This window comes from Lonchura striata, chromosome 7, assembly GCF_046129695.1.
Source record: "Lonchura striata isolate bLonStr1 chromosome 7, bLonStr1.mat, whole genome shotgun sequence".
In the NCBI taxonomy this organism is placed as follows: Eukaryota; Metazoa; Chordata; class Aves; order Passeriformes; family Estrildidae; genus Lonchura; species Lonchura striata.
The window spans coordinates 33997193-34014438 of NC_134609.1; the positions used below are offsets into that span (position 1 = coordinate 33997193).

At 49.8% G+C, this 17246-nt stretch overlaps 1 protein-coding gene and 1 long non-coding RNA gene across 2 annotated transcripts in view; both read left to right on the top strand.

Annotated features, from left to right (window-relative positions):
* Window positions 1-7673, top strand: part of LOC144246626 (uncharacterized) — a 129437-nt gene extending 121764 nt beyond the window's left edge. Inside the window, exon 2 of the long non-coding RNA XR_013340289.1 lies at window positions 4247-7673. This is a non-coding gene — a long non-coding RNA (uncharacterized LOC144246626). The remainder of the gene's footprint in view (window positions 1-4246) is intronic.
* A 9014-nt stretch (window positions 7674-16687) lies between these two features.
* The window catches only part of SGPL1 (sphingosine-1-phosphate lyase 1), a 30378-nt gene continuing 29819 nt past the window's right edge, over window positions 16688-17246 (top strand). Inside the window, exon 1 of the mRNA XM_021529112.2 lies at window positions 16688-16810. Coding sequence (XP_021384787.1) covers window positions 16808-16810 — 3 coding nt within the window. The 5' untranslated portion in view covers window positions 16688-16807. The remainder of the gene's footprint in view (window positions 16811-17246) is intronic.

Below are 17246 nucleotides of genomic sequence, written 5' to 3' on the forward strand. Positions count from 1 at the left end.
GATTCTGAACAGCCTGGCCCAGTCACCTGGAGCAGGGCAAAAGGCAAACTGTTTCCCCTGAGGGAAATGCCCATGGGGGGGCCACAACCAGGAATAGGATTCATTTCTGTTCCCTTGAGCTCAGGAGATGTGAGAGATTTCAAGAAGGAGATGGGAAGCCTATTAGACGATCCTTTAGGTGTGGCAGAAAGAGTGGATCAATTTTTGGGCCCCAATATATACACTTGGGAAGAACTGCAGTCCATACTGAATATCCTATTTACGGTTGAAGAAAAGAACATGATTAGGGCAGCTGGGATGCGGGTCTGGGATGCCCAGCCGGCACATGCTCAACACCCAGCTGACACTAAGTGGCCTCTTCAAAATCCTAATTGGAATAACCAAGACCAGGCTCATAGAGCCAATATGCGGGACTTTCGAACCATATTAATTGATGGTATTCGGGAATCGGTCCCCAGGGGTCAAAATATCAATAAGGCATTCAATGACAGACAGAGGAAAGATGAAACACCCACTGAGTGGCTGGAGAGGCTGCGAAAGAACTTCCAATTATATTCAGGATTAAGACTGAATGATCCAATGGGGCAGGCAATATTAAAAGTGCATTTTGTATCCAAGTCTTGGGACGATATTAGAAAGAAGATACAAAAGATGGAGGATTGGCAGGATAGGGATTTGGCAGAGCTGCTGCGGGAGGCGCAGAAAGTGTACGTCCGGAGAGAGGAAGAGAGTCAGAAGAGGCAAGTTAAAATGATGGTTGCTGTGGTAAGGGAAAGTAGGAGCATAGAGACAGGACAGAAGAAGTTTACTCGAGACAAAGCGGGTAATAAAGAAAGGGGGGGGGGGAACGGAAGAAAAGACTTGTTATTATTGTGGCAAAAAGGGACATTTCAAGAGAGAGTGCAGAGTGCGGCTTAGAGATGAGAAAGAATTCAAGGCCGACTAGGAGGGTCAGGGGCTCTACTTTATGGGGACCCGGAGACATCAAAAAGAGCTCTTGATAAAATTAAAGGTGGGTCCCCAAAGCCAGGAAATAGAATTCTTGGTCAATACAGGGGCGGAAAGATCTACCATTCAATTCCTGCCCCAAGGCTGTACCCTGTCAAAACAGACAGCTATGGTAGTAGGGGCAAAAGGGGAACCATTTGAAGTACAAATTATTAAAGAGGTAATAGTAGAATCAGAAACTAAAATGGGGGTGGGTGACTTCTTATTAGTCCCTGAAACAGATTACAACCTATTGGGGAGAGATTTAATTGTTGAACTGGGAATTCAAATCGAAGTGGTAGAAAAGGAATTGAAAATCAGGCTTTGCCCTCTTCGATTGGAAGATGAAGAGAAAATAAATCCTGAAGTATGGTACAATCCGGGAACTGTGGGCAAATTGAATATGACTCCATTCATGGTAAAGATCAGAAACCCTGAGGTCCCGGTGAGAATAAAACAGTACCCTATTTCACTAGAGGGAAGGAAAGGATTGAAACCCGAAATTGAAAGATTACTAAATAAAGGATTATTGGAACCATGTATGTCGCCTTTTAACACCCCCATACTCCCAGTTAAAAAGGCAGACGGATCCTATCGGCTGGTGCATGACCTTAGGGAAATTAATAAGCGAACCGTGGCTCGGTTCCCAGTAGTGGCAAACCCCTATACCCTTTTGAGTAAATTAGGACCTGAAAACGAGTGGTATAGTGTAATAGACCTGAAAGATGCCTTTTGGGCCTGCCCTCTGGATGAATCCAGTCGAGATTATTTTGCCTTTGAATGGGAAGACCCTGACACGGGGAGGCGACAGCAACTCAGGTGGGCTGTATTACCTCAAGGATTTACGGAATCTCCCAATTTATTCGGGCAAGCCCTAGAACAAATTTTGCAAGATTATAAAACAGACCCAGAGGTAAAGCTAGTTCAGTATGTGGATGATTTGTTAATAGCAGGTAAAGAAGAAGACAAAGTCCGGAAAGAAAGTATCAAACTATTAAATTTCCTGGGACTGAAAGGATTAAAAGTTTCTAAAGCAAAACTACAATTTGTAGAAGAGGAAGTTAGATACCTGGGACATTATTTGAAAAAGGGAGAAAAGAAAATTGATCCAGATAGAGTAGAAGCAATCCTATCCCTGCCTTTACCGCAAAATAAACGACAAATTCGTCAGATATTAGGACTTACAGGGTATTGTAGGCAGTGGATCGAAAACTATAGCGGGAAGGCAAGATTTCTGTATCAAAAATTTACCCAAGATGGGCACCTTAAGTGGACAGAAGAGGAAAAATCTAAATTCCAAGAATTAAAAGAAACTCTGGTCCATGCTCCAGTCCTAAGCCTCCCAGATTTAAAGAGGCCCTTCTTTTTATTTGTCAATATTACAGATGGGGTAACTTATGGAGTACTTACCCAGGACTGGGCGGGGAAAAAGAAACCTATTGCATATCTATCTAAAATTCTAGACCCTGTAAGTAGGGCATGGCCGGGCTGTTTACAAATAATTGCAGGCTGTGCAGAGTTAGTAGAAGAAACAAGGAAAATCACCTTTAATGCCACTCTGAAGGTGTTAACTCCACATAACATACGGAGTGTGATGCAGCAAAAAGCAGACAAATGGATATCTGATGCCAGGCTCCTAAAGTATGAGGGGATTCTATTAGAAACCCCTAATTTCACTTTAGAAACCACCTCATTACAAAATCCAGCCTCCTTCCTCTTCGGAGAGCCAGAGACTGACCCACTGACTCACGACTGTGTGATCACTATAGAGGAGCAAACTAAAATTAGACCTGACTTGGAAGAAGAGGAGTTAGAGACTGGAGAAAAGCGGTTTGTAGATGGATCATCCAGAATAGTAGAGGGCCAAAGAAAATCAGGGTATGCCATAGTAGGGGGACCTGACCTAGAAGTAATTGAGTCCGGAGCCCTAGACAAAACATGGTCAGCCCAAGCCTGTGAAATATACGCCATCCTAAGAGCCTTGGAATTATTAAAGGGAAAAGAGGGAACCATTTATACAGACTCTAAATATGGGTATGGGGTAGTACATACATTTGGGAAATTATGGGAGGAAAGGGGCCTTGTGAATTCACAAGGAAAGAACCTGGTGCATCAGAGATTAATAGCAGCCCTCCTGAAGGCCTTGAGAGGCCCTGCAAAGATAGCTGTAGTTCATTTAAAAGGGCATCAGCGGGGGATGGATTACTGGAGTAGGGGTAACAACGCGGCAGACCATGAAGCGAAGAAGGCTGCAATTATCGAGGCACTGACCTTGAGCAAGAGAGCCAGGAGGGATCCTACAGATACCTCAGAGAATCCTGGGTTAACCACCCAGGATAAATTTGTATTTACTGTAGAAGAGCGGGAGAAACTTGCAAAATTGGGGATAAAAGAAGAATCGGGGAAGTGGCTGTTAACAGATGGGAGGGAGGTTCTGCCTAGGGCCGTAGCCCAGCAAATGCTTAATAAATTACACCAGAAAACACACTGGGGCGCTCAAGGGCTGGTAGACCACTTTGCCACCCATTATATGACTGTGGGTCTCCATGATCTAACAAAAAGTATTACTAAGGGTTGCCCAACCTGTTTACGTGTAAATAGGAAGAATTTAAGGAAGCCACCCTTGGGAGGGAGACCCGTGGCAAAGAGGCCTTTTACAAATTTACAGGTAGACTTTACAGAGCTTCCCAAAGTGGGGAGGATAAAATATCTTTTAGTTATAATAGATCATCTAACACATTATGTGGAAGCAATCCCCACCACTAGGGAGACAGCCCGAACGGTGACAAAGGCCCTGCTAGAAGAAATAATACCCAGGTATGGAGTCCCAGAAACAATAGACTCCGATAAAGGCCCCCACTTCACTTCAAAAATAACACAGCTGCTGGCAGAAGCCCTGGGCATAAAATGGGAACAACATACTCCCTGGCACCCCCAGAGTTCCGGGAGGGTGGAAAGAATGAATGGAGAAATTAAGAAACAACTCACTAAATTGGTACTAGAAACTAAGTTATCTTGGATAAAATGTCTGCCACTAGCATTATTAAATATTCGGACTCAACCACGATCAGACATAGGGCTTTCCCCATTTGAAATGTTATATGGGATGCCCTACTCCCTAGAGAAAGTTCAATCTAATCCTAACATCACTGACCAAAGTATTAACAAATATTTAACTGTTTTAATGAAATACAAGAAACAGTTATGGGAAAAGGGGATGTGGGCCCAAAGACCACCACTAGATCTTGTATTACACCAGGTACAACCCGGCGACTGGGTTCTCATCCGAAGCTGGAAGGAAGATTCAATCACCCCAAGGTGGGACGGACCGTATCTGGTTTTAATCACCACTGATTCCGCAGTTCGTATGGCAGAAAAGGGATGGACCCATGCTAGCAGAATAAAGGGGCCAGTTGACCCGACTCGATTTCATGCAACTTCCAGAGAGACGAGCTGGAAGATTGATGGGAAGCCGGGAGATTTGAAGCTAACAGTAAAGAGAACCCTCAAGTAATCTTAATGGACACTGCCAGTTCCGGGGACATTTGGGTCGGGAATGACTGGGGATTGCAAACACAACTGATAGGAGAAACAAAACCCCCAGGATACTGTAAGCATTTAGAAGACTTAGCTCAGCAGCCCTATTATCGGCCCATCCGACTCGAAAGGGAGCAGAGACCTTGGGAAGGGGAGGATCATGCTGAGCATGAAGATATTAGAGTAAAATGTAGCTGGTTAGATTGTGATTGTTTCCCTTTTGCTTGCTTTTCTTGTAAAATTTGTAAAGGGCTGTGGTGGGCTCACTGTAGAAAGGGGAGGGCTCCAAAAAGTGTGTGTCAGCGCTGCTGGCTAGAACAACGCAAGTTGACCTCTGAAATATTGAATTATAAGGTCGCCACTCGGGAATTGACTAAAGAATCTCCCGAGTGGTGGGAAATTTTTGTGAAGGGAATAAATCCTGAATTCCATTGCTACCACTCCAACGAGCTTTCAAGTCCATTTCTTACGGACATAGTCCAGGTCAAGTGTCGCAGGCTGGTCAAGGGACTAAGGTGCGACACCCCACAACTAAATGAGAAAAATTGGAACTCCCGGAGGTCAAAGTGGGAGAGAGGAAATAATCCCACCCCTGAAGAATATCTCTGCTGTCAAGAAGATGGCCTACCCTGTAGCTTGTAGCAACCAAGTTGACAGGAGAGACAGAGAGATAGCTAGTGGGGATGAGGGATCCTCCCAAATCGTAAGAAAAAACACTGACCACCATAGGCACGGGAATGGTGACAATGGAATGAGAAAAAGTAGGAATGTGAAATTGGGCATGATAAGCAGCATCCCCTGCAGTGCGTACTACTCAGCTCTAAAGATTCTTACATTTGTGATGATATGCTTTCCTCTCCAAAGTGTTGCTACTGAAACCCATGAACCCTTTAAATGGACATTAAGTAGGTGGGAAAATCATGATACTCATTATAACCTGCAGACTGTGATAACCCCCGGGGCACCAAGCTTTAAAGCTGGAGTATGTAACATGACCAAAAATCCAAGCTGTGGGCGGCTGTTAAATTTGACAAGTTTCTATATGTGCCCTGCTTCAAATTTAGGGAGGTCATATTGTAACCTCCCCGGGCATTACTACTGTGGTTATTGGGGTTGTGAGACAATAGCATCAGCATGGGCCCCGGGAGGAGGGTCGGATAAATACCTAAGGGTGGGATATGGACCAGCTGGATGTGTAAAGCCACAAGAATGGCCATGGACAGGGAAAGATTTACTGGGGAACTGTATTTTCATATACCTCAATGTTACTCATCCAAATGACCCGGGGTGGCTGTTGGGAAAGATATGGGGAATTAGGCATTGGATAGAGGGACACGATTTGGGAAACCTAATAATTATTAAGAAAGAACCTATTCCCTATGACCCTGCACCAATTGGACCCAACAAAGTAATAAGTGACATTAAAACTAAGACAATTAACTACACAGAGACAGAGGTTATTACCAGCCATATTAACATAGATGAGCCAGGTGTTCCTAAACCCGAGCATGCCACCTTGTGGAAAATAATGCAAGCCACATTCGGCGTTTTAAACTATACATACCCGAATCTGACAGAAGGTTGCTGGCTCTGTTACATGATGAATCCACCCTTTTATGAGGCGATAGGATCCTCTGCCAAAACCAGAAGAATTAATGGGACAAACCCAAGAGAATGTCTGTGGAAACAGGGAAAAGATAGCACCCCAGGAATAACCCTAGCACAAGTAAGAGAGAAAGGGAAATGTGTGGGAAAGGTACCCGCAATAATGCAACACTTATGTGAGACGACAATTAGCATCAAGAGAAAAGATAAACTAGCAGAATGGCTCCTGCCAGCGCCCAACACCAAATGGGTATGTAATAAACTCGGAACCACCCCTTGCTTATCCATAAGGCTTTTCAATGAAAGTTCAGATTATTGTGTACAGGTGTTAATTGTCCCTCGCATATCATATCACCCAAAGGAGTATGTACTAGAGCATCAAACAACTCCCGAACACCATCTAGTCAAAAGAGAACCATTCACAGCATTAACAGTAGCAATCTTGCTTAGTGTAAGTGGAGTTGGAGTGGGAACGGGGGTAGCCTCCCTAGTAAATCAACAACAAGGTATGAAAAATTTACGAGTATCCGTAGATGAAGACTTAAGCAGAATCGAAAAGGCCATAGATGGGTTAGTAAAATCAGTCAGATCCCTCTCTGAGGTTGTGTTACAAAATAGACGGGGACTTGATTTATTATTTTTACAACAAGGGGGGCTCTGTGTTGCCTTACGAGAAGAATGTTGCACTTATGCAGATCACACAGGAATTGTGGTTGATACTATGGCAGAATTACGCAAACAAATAGAGCAAAGAAAAAAAGAGCAAGAAGCTCAGCAAAACTGGTATGAATCATGGTTTACTCATTCCCCTTGGTTAACAACTCTTTTGTCTACCATTGCAGGACCGGCAATTCTGCTCATCTTAGTGCTAACTTTCGGACCCTGCATCTTTAATAAGCTTATTGCTATAGTAAAGAGTAGGTTAGAGGCCGCTCATTTAATGATAGTAAGATCAAAATATGAATCACTCACTCAGATAGAGGCCGAAAACTATCTAGAGCTTAGTAGAAAAGAATTAATACGGTTCAACAAACAAAAAGAAGGATAAAAAAAAAAAAAGGGAGAAATTGTAAGAGAAGGGTGACCTTTTTGTTCGATGCAGCTGCAGATATTAATTTGTTTCAAAGAAGTTTGTTTTTACAGCGGTAATAGGCAACAGGCTGTGAATTGCTGATAATACGCATTCCTAACCTTTTACAGCGGTAGTAGGCAATAGGCTTTGCAGTGCTTAGCTGATAACATGCATTTCTAAGATAACACGTATACTTGAGACTGTGAGAATCCCCAGATCAAAGGACACCTGTGAGGAAGACAACCAGCCTTCATCCCACGACCACCAGGAGGCAGAAAACGACCACTAGCAACAGAATGCGACTGCGCAGAAGAAACGAGTGAACTAAGGAAGGAGATAAAAACAGTGAGCTAGGGGGATCACAGCGCGGCAGTTTGGCGGAGCGGTTGCTCCCCTCTGTCGCCGCAGCGCTGCTTTTTGCTTTGCTCTCATATACTCTATTAAATGAATTAAATAAATTCTGTTAATCGGATCAGATGGCCTCTTGTGCTCAATCATAACACTCTCGGGAGGGAAAAGCAAAGCAGACAAAAGCATCCCCAGACCGCCTGTGGATCCATGGTGGGCTCCGGGAGCCGGGCGGGAGGCAGGGAAAGGGAGGGGGTGGGAGAGAGGGACCGCACAACAAAAGTGGGCAAGATCAGCAGTGTCAGGGGATGGGGCCCGACCTGCTCCCTGTCCCCGCCTTACCCAAGGAAAGGCAAATAACTAAACCTCTGTGCCAACCCCCAGCAGCCGCGGGGCCTTTGAAAATCAGCTGAGGTTTGCCAAAAGCCGGCGGGAGGGGAGGGATGCTGGAAGAAAAAGAGCCGCCAGAAGCATTGAGGGGTGGAGGAACTGCCCGTTTGTCCTGACACGGGAGGGCGATGCTCAGAAAGCTGCTCTGTCTTTTGGTGATCTCTCTCTTCCCATCAAGGAAGAGAAGACTGTTCCTTTCAAAAGAAAAAACCCAGAAGGGGGAAGGGGGGAACAGCTTTTCCATCTTTTTAGCTGGAGACTGGGATTTGCAGCCTGGAGGCTCAAGTTACTTAAAGGGCCAGGCTGGAGGGGATGGGGAGCACTGCTACGCCCAGAAAGAAATGGGAAAGGGCTTAGGAAACCCATCTCTAAATCCCTTGGCCCACTAACCATACAGTATTTTTTTAAATGCCTGAACTTTCTGATTGCTGAATTTAACTATTTTCTAAAGACACCAAAGTAAGGGGTGGTGATGCAGCTCAGGGTCCTGGGAAAGCTTTTGCTAAAAAGAATGGTGGGGGTAGAAAAGGGAGGCACTTCATGTGTCATTCTGGAAGTGATCTGCATATTGCAGTGGGGACTTACAATGGCACATAAAGAGAGGGGGAAGCCCTTTAAGACCAGGAACAGCAGTATTTGCCCTCAATATTAACCTCGAGATTTCGAAAATAAGGCTCTCTCTCTCAATTTAAACCCATAGAACAGCATGATAAAGGTATTCTCCTTCCATTTGAACATGAAAATAGTGGGAAATGGTGATTCCCAATCAACTGAAACACTCAAAATCATGAAGAAGGTGTGTTTTTCTTCAATTGAGACCCTTGAAATTGTAGGCGAATGGGGATCCTCCACAATTCAAACCCAGGAAATTATGGAAAAGGTGTTGTTTCCTTTAATTTAATCCTTTTTCTCCTCATACCCCTTTTTGGGGCGGGACTGGGGGCACTTCTCTCTCCTCAGTGGTCACACCTGGGGCTGCTTCACGTTAGAGGGTGAGGGGAAGCTCCGTTTAGTGCCGGGAAGGAGCAGGAGAAGCTCTAGCAGGAGCGAATCCCATTGGGAAGACGGGGCTTGGGCCGGCTGCGTGTCCAATCTCTGGCCCCGACCTCCGGAGGGCAGCGAGGAGGCACCAGGGAGCTGGAGGAGCACGGCCCCAAGTGAGGAACCAGGTGGGAATGAAGTGAAATAGAACAGGATAAGGTGCGGTAGAAGAGCCGCGCCTGAGGAGGGTCTCTGCTGCGCCGTGTCACTCAGAGAACCGCACCGAGAGACCGTCGTGGCGCTGAAAGAGAGGCACGGGAGAGGCTGGGAGGTATGAAGGGAATAAAACACAGAGAATGGTATAAAATGGCATAAAAGTACTGCACCAGAAGTGGCCGCTGCCCCGTGTCACCAGAGGAGCTGCAGGCGCTGGATGCGGCGGGCGCGGCACGGGCAGCGCTCGGGGTCCGGCGGCATCGCTCGGTGCCGGGCGGTGTTTGCAGAGCCGAGGGATGGACTGAGTCCGGCCCGGCAGCGACTTCCGCAGTTGCCCAGGGGCACGGGGACTGCCGTCTGATCTCAGAGATCAGGACCAACACCTTGGTATTTTATTCCCACAATTTTCCGGCGATAAGGAGGGGTGTTTCTCTCGCAGTAGCTCGTGCTTCATCTCCCTGTCCTTTCCCCCGGGTCGGCAGCCCCGTATGCCAGTTTTCCTTCGTCTTGAGACAAACCCCCAGTGTCCCCAGCCCCTCGGTCCCTTCCCGGCCGAGTGCCCCCAGTCGCTGTCGGGCTGTGGCGGGGGCAGGAAGCTCCGGCCCCGCCGCCAGCTCGCACCACACCGGGCCAGCGCCAGCGGGCAGAGATGCTTTGGCTTCCTGTCCCCTCCCCCGTGTCCCCAACCCGGTGCCACCACCCCCGAGTCCTCAGCCTGTGTCCCCCCGGCTCTGGTGACACATGGAAGACGAAAACGGCTACGTGATCTTAGACCGAGGGTACAAGCGGGGCTCTGCAGGGAGGTCTTCACCCCGGCAGGGTGCAGGTACTGGGGTCGTGTCCTCTGGGCCCCCCCCTCCCCCCGATCTTTGGGGGAGAGGAACTGGAGGGGGGTGTGTGCAGGCTGAAGCCACCCAGGACCCAGAGCTGCCCAGGGTGGGGAAACTGAGGCACGGCTCAAGGGAGGCAGGTCTGGAGGGGTTTTCTTGATGCTGTGGTTGTCTGCTGTCCCATCTCCCTGAGCCGTGACCCCGAAAGATGGACCAGAGGGGGTTTTTGGGGTCACCCAACTCCTCCTGCTCCTGTGCAGGGGGGGTGGGGGTGGGTGTGTGTCTCATTGAGTTGCTTTGCCCCAGGACTTCCTGCCTTGGACTCTGGGGGTTCGGGAAGGTGACAGGTTCTCCCGAGCCCGCTCTTTTTTCCATATTCCTTTCCCGGCAGCAGGATATGGCTTTCAAGGATCCCAGAGGGTCCCCGCGGCATCCCCCTGCTGTTCCCACCATCTCAAGGCCCTGACAGCTGCCCTGGCGCTGTCCATCATGCTCTGCCGTGAGTTTGCGGGGTGGCAGAGGGCTCCTGGCATCCCTTCCCACCCCACTCCCGATTTCCCTGACCGGGTTGGGCACCCCCCTCTCGCAGTCTCCTGGTGGGTGGCACAACAGTGGCAGCCCAAGGAGACCGCAGGTTACGGGAATGCCTCGCTGGGAATTGCCCATTCGGACTGGGATGCCATCTTCAGGGAGATGCGGAGGATCCTGTGCCCGCCCCAAGGTAACGCACCCCTCAGGGGGCTGCTTAGAGCCTCCCCCCAATAGAGGGAGGCCGGAGATTCCCTCTGGCCCTGCAGCGCTGCCTCAGCCCCATGTGCCTGCAGAGAGAGAGGGATGCCAGCTGTGCGCCGTGGGCTGGGTGCTGATCGGGGCCAAGTGCTACTGGATTTCCGATGGGATGAACCCTTGGAACAAGAGCCGGGAGGACTGCAGGGACCGGGGCTCCGCGCTGCTGGTGCCCTGGGATCAGGATGAGCTGGTGAAGGAAATGGTGGTGCTGGGGATGTGGGATGCGGCTGCACCCGTGGGGCTGGTGCTGCCAGAGGGGCTGTATGCACCCATGGAAGGCTTCCCAAAATCCTGTGTTCAGTCCCTCCGCTGTGTCCAAGCCCTGCTGGGTGCCTGTGGCAGAGTGCGGGGGACACAGGTGGGGCTCAATGCTGGGATGAGGACAGAGGCAGTTTTGGGGTGACCAAAACAACGTCATCATTTCTCCTTTCCTGGGCCAGGAATTCCTGAATGAAAGCCTGCAGAAACCCACACGGCACTTCTGGATTGGCCTCTCGGTGCCTGTGGCCGGGATGGGCTGGACATGGGAGAACGGCTCCAACCTTGACCAGGACCAGTGAGCACCAGGGGGAGCGCTGGGGGTTGGGAGGGCACCCCATTGTCCCCCAGGGACCCCCGGGGTGACACGGCTCCTTCCTGTCGCCCGCAGGTTCCAACTGGACTTTGGGAATCACCCTGGAACCTGTGGAACACTCAAGGGGAATTCGATCAGCCCTCAGACCTGTGACATGAGGCTGCAGTGGATCTGCCACAAAGAGTCTGTCCAGATCTGAGCCTCCATTGCACCCCAAAACCAGTGTTAATGCAGGAAAAATCCCAATTTGCAGCTCCGCCGGGGATGGGCAGAGCCACAGCCCGTGAAAATCTCCCCAAGATGGGCAATGTAGGAGAGAAATCAACCTAAAAAACCGAATAAAACCTAAAAATCACTTGGGGAAGTGCACTTTTGAGGCAAACATTGGGAAGAGGGAGGGAGAAATGTGGCATTTTAAGGGGTGTTCTGGTGCCAAGATGATCCGAGGTTCAGCTGGAGGGGCGGAACTTGAGACTGATGGTCCACAGTGTCCATGTCGATGTCCCCTGTGCTCCCCCCACGTCTCCCCGTGTCTCATGTCAGGGGCAGTCTAGAGATCCTCCAGGAGTCCAAGGCCAGCCACAGCCGCCGGTTCTGGCAGGTTTTGTCTGGGAGCAATCCTCGGCTATTCCCAATTTTAGGAGGCGTTATCCCCGCTTCAGCACCCGCAGCCTCTGTGCCCACGGCCTGTGCCGAGGACCAAGGCAGCTCAAGGACAACCAAATAGGGATTAATTAGCTTAATAAACAGCTTCTAATTAGCGGGTAGGAGAAATAAGGCCCCAGGGCTTCTCTCTGAGGTGATGCCACTCCACTCGCAGGGCTGGGAAAGCCGGGCTGTGAGGTCTGCAAAACGGTGTGTCCATTTTCAAATATATCTGGAAATCCATCAATAGATCCATCTCATGGATCAATTCCCGACGTTTTAGGCCTCTTTCAGCAGCAATTTATTGACTCTCATCTCTCAGAGCTCAGAACGAACATTCTGATCTTTCATTTTTTCCATTTTAGGGGTCTGAGGTTTGTTTTTTTTCCCCACTCGCAGTAGCTCCCTGTGCTTTCCCCCGTGGGCAGCAGCCCTGTATGATGGTTTCCTTCATCTGGAGAGGAAACCAGACCAGAGAAAGAAAAAAACCCCAAGTGTCCCCAGCCCTCGGTCCCTCCCCGGGCCGAGTGCCCCCAGTCGCTGTCGGGCTGTGGCGGGGGCAGGAAGCTCCGGCCCCGCCGCCAGCTCGCTCCGCACCGGGCCAGCGCCAGCGGGCAGAGATGCTTTGGCTTCCTGTCCCGTCCCCCGTGTCCCCAACCCGGTGGCACCCCCCCGAGTCCCCAGCCCGTGTCCTTCCGGCTCTGGTGACACATGGAAGACGAAAATGTGATCTTAGAGCGAGTGGGCAAGCGGGGCTCTGCGGGGAGGTCCCACCCCGGCAGGGTGCAGGTACTGGGGTCGTGTCCTCTGGGCCCCGCTGATCTTTGGGGATGCGGGCGTGGCCAGAGAGTGGGTGGGGGTCGCAAAGGGAAGAGTCCGGCGGTGTCACTGTGGGGGTTGAGGGTCCCAGAAGGATTTGGAGGGGCATGGGGACGTGGCTGCGGGCAGGAAGCTGGGAGTACAACCCAGGGAGCCAAGGAGCTGTATCGGGGTTGTATCGGCACCTCCACGGGAGTTACAACAGGTCGGCAAGGTTACAACTGCACGGGGCAGTGGCTGCTCCCTGGATGGATGAGGATACTTGGCACCCCTTGGAGCCCATCCCGGGTGATTCCTGAGGGGGATGGAGCACAGGGTGGGGATCCAGGCAGGAGGGGGTAAGCCGTGATGCCTTCAGTTTTAGCTTTCCTATTTTGCAGATTCTATACTTCATTAGTATTTAATTCTGAACTTCATATAAAGTGTTGCCAAGTTCTCACAGTTCAGTCAGAGAAAACAATCCTTTTCCAGCCCGAGAACCAAGGACAGCAGTGCAGCTTCAGGCCCAAAAAGTGTAAAACAACAGCAAATTAAGGAGAGCAATCTGGGCGAATGGGACTGCATCACCTGGAGCTGGAATTGGACAATTAACCCCAATGTGGAAATGGACCAAAACTTATAAAAGTCTGAAAACTCGTGACACACTATCCATCTTGGGTGTGGCCACAGGCAGGCTCTTGTACTGCCCAAGGTGTATCCTTTGAGGACTTTTAATAAATTTCTACTTTATTCCTTTAACACTGTCAGGCCTCTGTTCTAGGCAGCCTCTCAAGCCATCAGTCGTGGGTGATTTTTTATTAATAATAATAATGATAATAATATTAACACCCCCTCTCCATCTCAAAGTCATCTCCCTCCATCCCAAGTCACCCCCTCCAGCTCACAGCCCTCCTCCCTGGGCACTTCCAGACAGTCCCAGGGGGTCTTGTGGCAGTCTCTGGGTGGGTTCCATGGGGGGTCCTCAGGGTGGATCCTGGACCCTCGCAGGAAGCCCAGGAACATGGAAGGATTGCTCCCAGACAAAAAGAGGGACAGCTCTGGATGCCTTGGCCTCCCGGGGCCACCTCAAGCTGCCCCCAAGGCATTTTGAGTGACACCCTTCCCACCCTCTGGACAAGAGCCATCCTTCACAGACAGGCACCCCCTGCTGGAAGTGGGATTTGGCTGAGGAGAAAGAAGGGGTTTGCTCCATCCAGAAAGTAGTTATAATTCCCCCTTCCATTTCTTTGTGGAAAGAGGAAAAAGCCCTCCTTTACTGCAAACTTGACTGCTTTCAGACTCAACTTTTGCACCAGAACATGAACTGATTGGTCCTCCTGCATTGGTCTCTGTGGTAGTTTTTCTCTCATAAATATGTAACCAATGCACAGGGTCATGCCAACCCCCCACAGGATCTTGGAGCACTGCAAAACCGTGAATCGTTTGGATTTTTCTCTCTCCAGCTCCCTTGCAAGTCGTCCTTTAAAGGAGGTGTGAGAGTTTTAGCACGGGCAGTGTTGGCCAGGTGATGCTTGGCCTCTCCTGGGAAAGGCAACTCCCTTCTCCGGGACAGCAGTCACTTTGGCACCGTCTCAACATCAATACTGCCACCTGTGGGGAGAAGCCAAGCTACTCTGATATTTTAAAAAATCATCTAAATATTGGGAAAACCTATTCTTACCTGGGCTGTGTGATAGACCAAAGAAAAAATGGAAATGTGTTCAGGGCCAACCTGCACCAATTTGCTCTTGTGTCAGCTCTCTCCCCTCACTTAAATGGCTCCTCTCCCTCCCTGATGTGGCTTTTCCTCTCCACTCAGGTATTCATAGCAAGATATTCCCTTCTACCCATGCTTTTAGCCATAAGAGACACAAAAAGCTCTTTGTTTCCTGGCATTACGTGAAGGTGTGTGTGAAGGTTAGCAGTGATGCACTCAAAGAGACACTTTTCAGGGCTGGAGGAACAAACAAGATTTCCTCTCAGCCTCTCCAGAGCAAGTTGCTACTTAGAATGCATAAATGTGGGTTTAAAGACTATTTTCTTGAAGGCTGGGGTCATTGGAGTTTGCAGAGGTTTTTATACTGGGAAAACACAGCTCCTTTGGGGTTTTCTTTTCTTTCTATCTTGGCACACATGTGGCAAGAAGAACTACTTTGTGAGCCTGGTATTGGGTTACTAACAGACCTGTTGGTTCCTTTTTTCTGCTAAAAAGAGCATCTGATGTCTAGGCACAGCTCTAAAAAACATCCCAGGAGGGCAGTGTGCTTGGGATAAAAACACTGTCTGCAGGTGTCATCTTCTGAGAGGTGACAGCTCGGGTGTCACGGTGACAGCAGACAAGCAGTGCCTGTAAGGCAGCAAAGTACAAATGCCAGGAGCTGCTCTGGTGTATCTGCTTCAAAAGAGACAAAAGCGAGGGAGGTAAAGGGCAAAGCCACACCAGAATCTGTCTAAAAGGCTGCACAGATTTATTAATCCTAGAGCCAGGTTGTGTTCTGTGGAGATTAAGCAGAAATGGCTTAATGTGGGCATTTGCTCCTGCTGCCATCTCCAGGAGAGGAGCAGAGTCCAGCTCTCCATGGCACTGTGCACTGCAGCTGCTCCAGGTGCTCATTTTTGGGAAATGACCAGATGCTGCCGTGGTACCTGCCCAGTTCACACTTACTGGCAAGCAGAGCATGACCTGTGTGATTGCCCTCAGAACACAGCCCCAGCTGCAGCTCTGCTGTCACTGCACGGGCAATTACTGATGGGAAAAGTTTTCTCTTCCTTTTGTTGCTGCCTTTCCCCCCCTGCAACTATTCTGCCACTTCAAATAGTTCCTTTGCATAACCTTAATGCCTTGAGGTGTTTGTCAGGTTTGCTCTGGATGTCTGAAAACCATTGAGGTGGTCCCAAACAATATTCTGTTTCTTGAATTCATTTCAAGAGGTCAAAATTAACGCCAGGGGACACTAAAACCTTTAACATATTAAAACTCTCCTGAACACCTGGGCAGTTTGGCTGTTGGCACTCTTCCCATAGTTAAGTTTTATGGAATAGCCTCATGAGGCAGCAGCCCCCAAATCCTCCTGCTAATAAACTGTTTTGGGAACTTTGTGGTGTAAGTGGTTGTCAGTCACGGGTGTGGGCAGTGAGGGTGATGAGGGGTCCCACCTGATCCACCCAGAACAGAGCAGACTTTAATCCATGCATTAGCAGAAGGAACAGACTAGATAATGCTGTGATGGCCAGTAGTTCCTGCCTTATATATTGCACAGAACAAAAACTCTCCTCTAAAGATATCACAAAATAATTTGGGTTAGAATGGACTTTAAGGGTCGTCTTGTCCCCACTGTCTGCCATGGACAGGGACACCTTTCACTATCCCAGATGGCTCCAAGCCCCATCCAACCTGCCCTTGGACACTTCCAGGGATCCAGGAGCAGTCAGAGCTTATCTGGGCACCCTGTGCCAGGGCATCTCCAGCCTCACAGGGAAGAATTTCTTCCCAATGTCTCATCAAACGCTGTGCTCTGTCAGTGTGAAGTCATTTCCCCTTGTCCCAAATCCCTATCCAGCTCACCTGGAGCCTGTTTAGATGCTGGCAAGGGCTCTGAGGTCTTGTCTCTCTGGGGATTTCTCCAGGTGGACACCCTGAGCTTTCCCAGGCCGGATCCATAGCAGAGGGGCTCCAGACCCAGGTAATTAATAAAGGGGGCGGGCTTACAAACTGTTTGTTGTTGTTATTTGTGGGTTTTTTTGGTTGGGTTTTTTTTTTTTATTTTAACAAAAAAAACCTGTCTGTAAGGCTTTACCGCCTCCCTCCAGGTGAGGGCGCTGCTCTCCCGCCACCGCCCCGAGGGGGCGTGGCCTCATCGCACCGGGGCGTGGCATCACAGCGTTGGGGGCGTGGTGTTCCCGCTTTGGGGCGTGGCCATCGGGGCGGGGCACGGCGGCGCCGGGACCCGGCGCGGAGCGGGAGGAGGAGGAGGAGGAGCGGGGAAGAGGAAAAGCCGGGAGGAAGGAGCGAGAGAGGTGGCGGCGGCCGGAGCGATGGTGAGCGGGGACTGCGCGGCCGGTGTGGGCCGGAGAGCCGTGTGCCGGCGCGGCCTGTGCGGCAGCGAGGCCCGGGCCTGGAACGGCGGGGCTGGGGGCCCGCACGCGCCTCCGGGGATGCCTGGCCGAGGATGGGTGCGAGGTCACGTCCTCTTCTCAGCACCTACTCGAGGCCCGTACCCTTCCCTGGACGTAAATGTGTGTTTTTATTCACACGCTGTTTCCCTCGTGCCCCGCAGTTACCTGGTTTCGGGACGGAGAGGATTAGAAATGGTGTTTTCTCCTGTCTCTGGTTGATTTCACTTGGGTGGGGCGGAACGATGTTTTCCTCGTGATTTTGGTGGAGGTGCTGATCAGGCTGAGAGAAATCGTGTTTGCTGATGGATATTTTTTTTTTTTTTTTTTTTTTTTTTTTTTTTTTTTTTTTAGAGACACG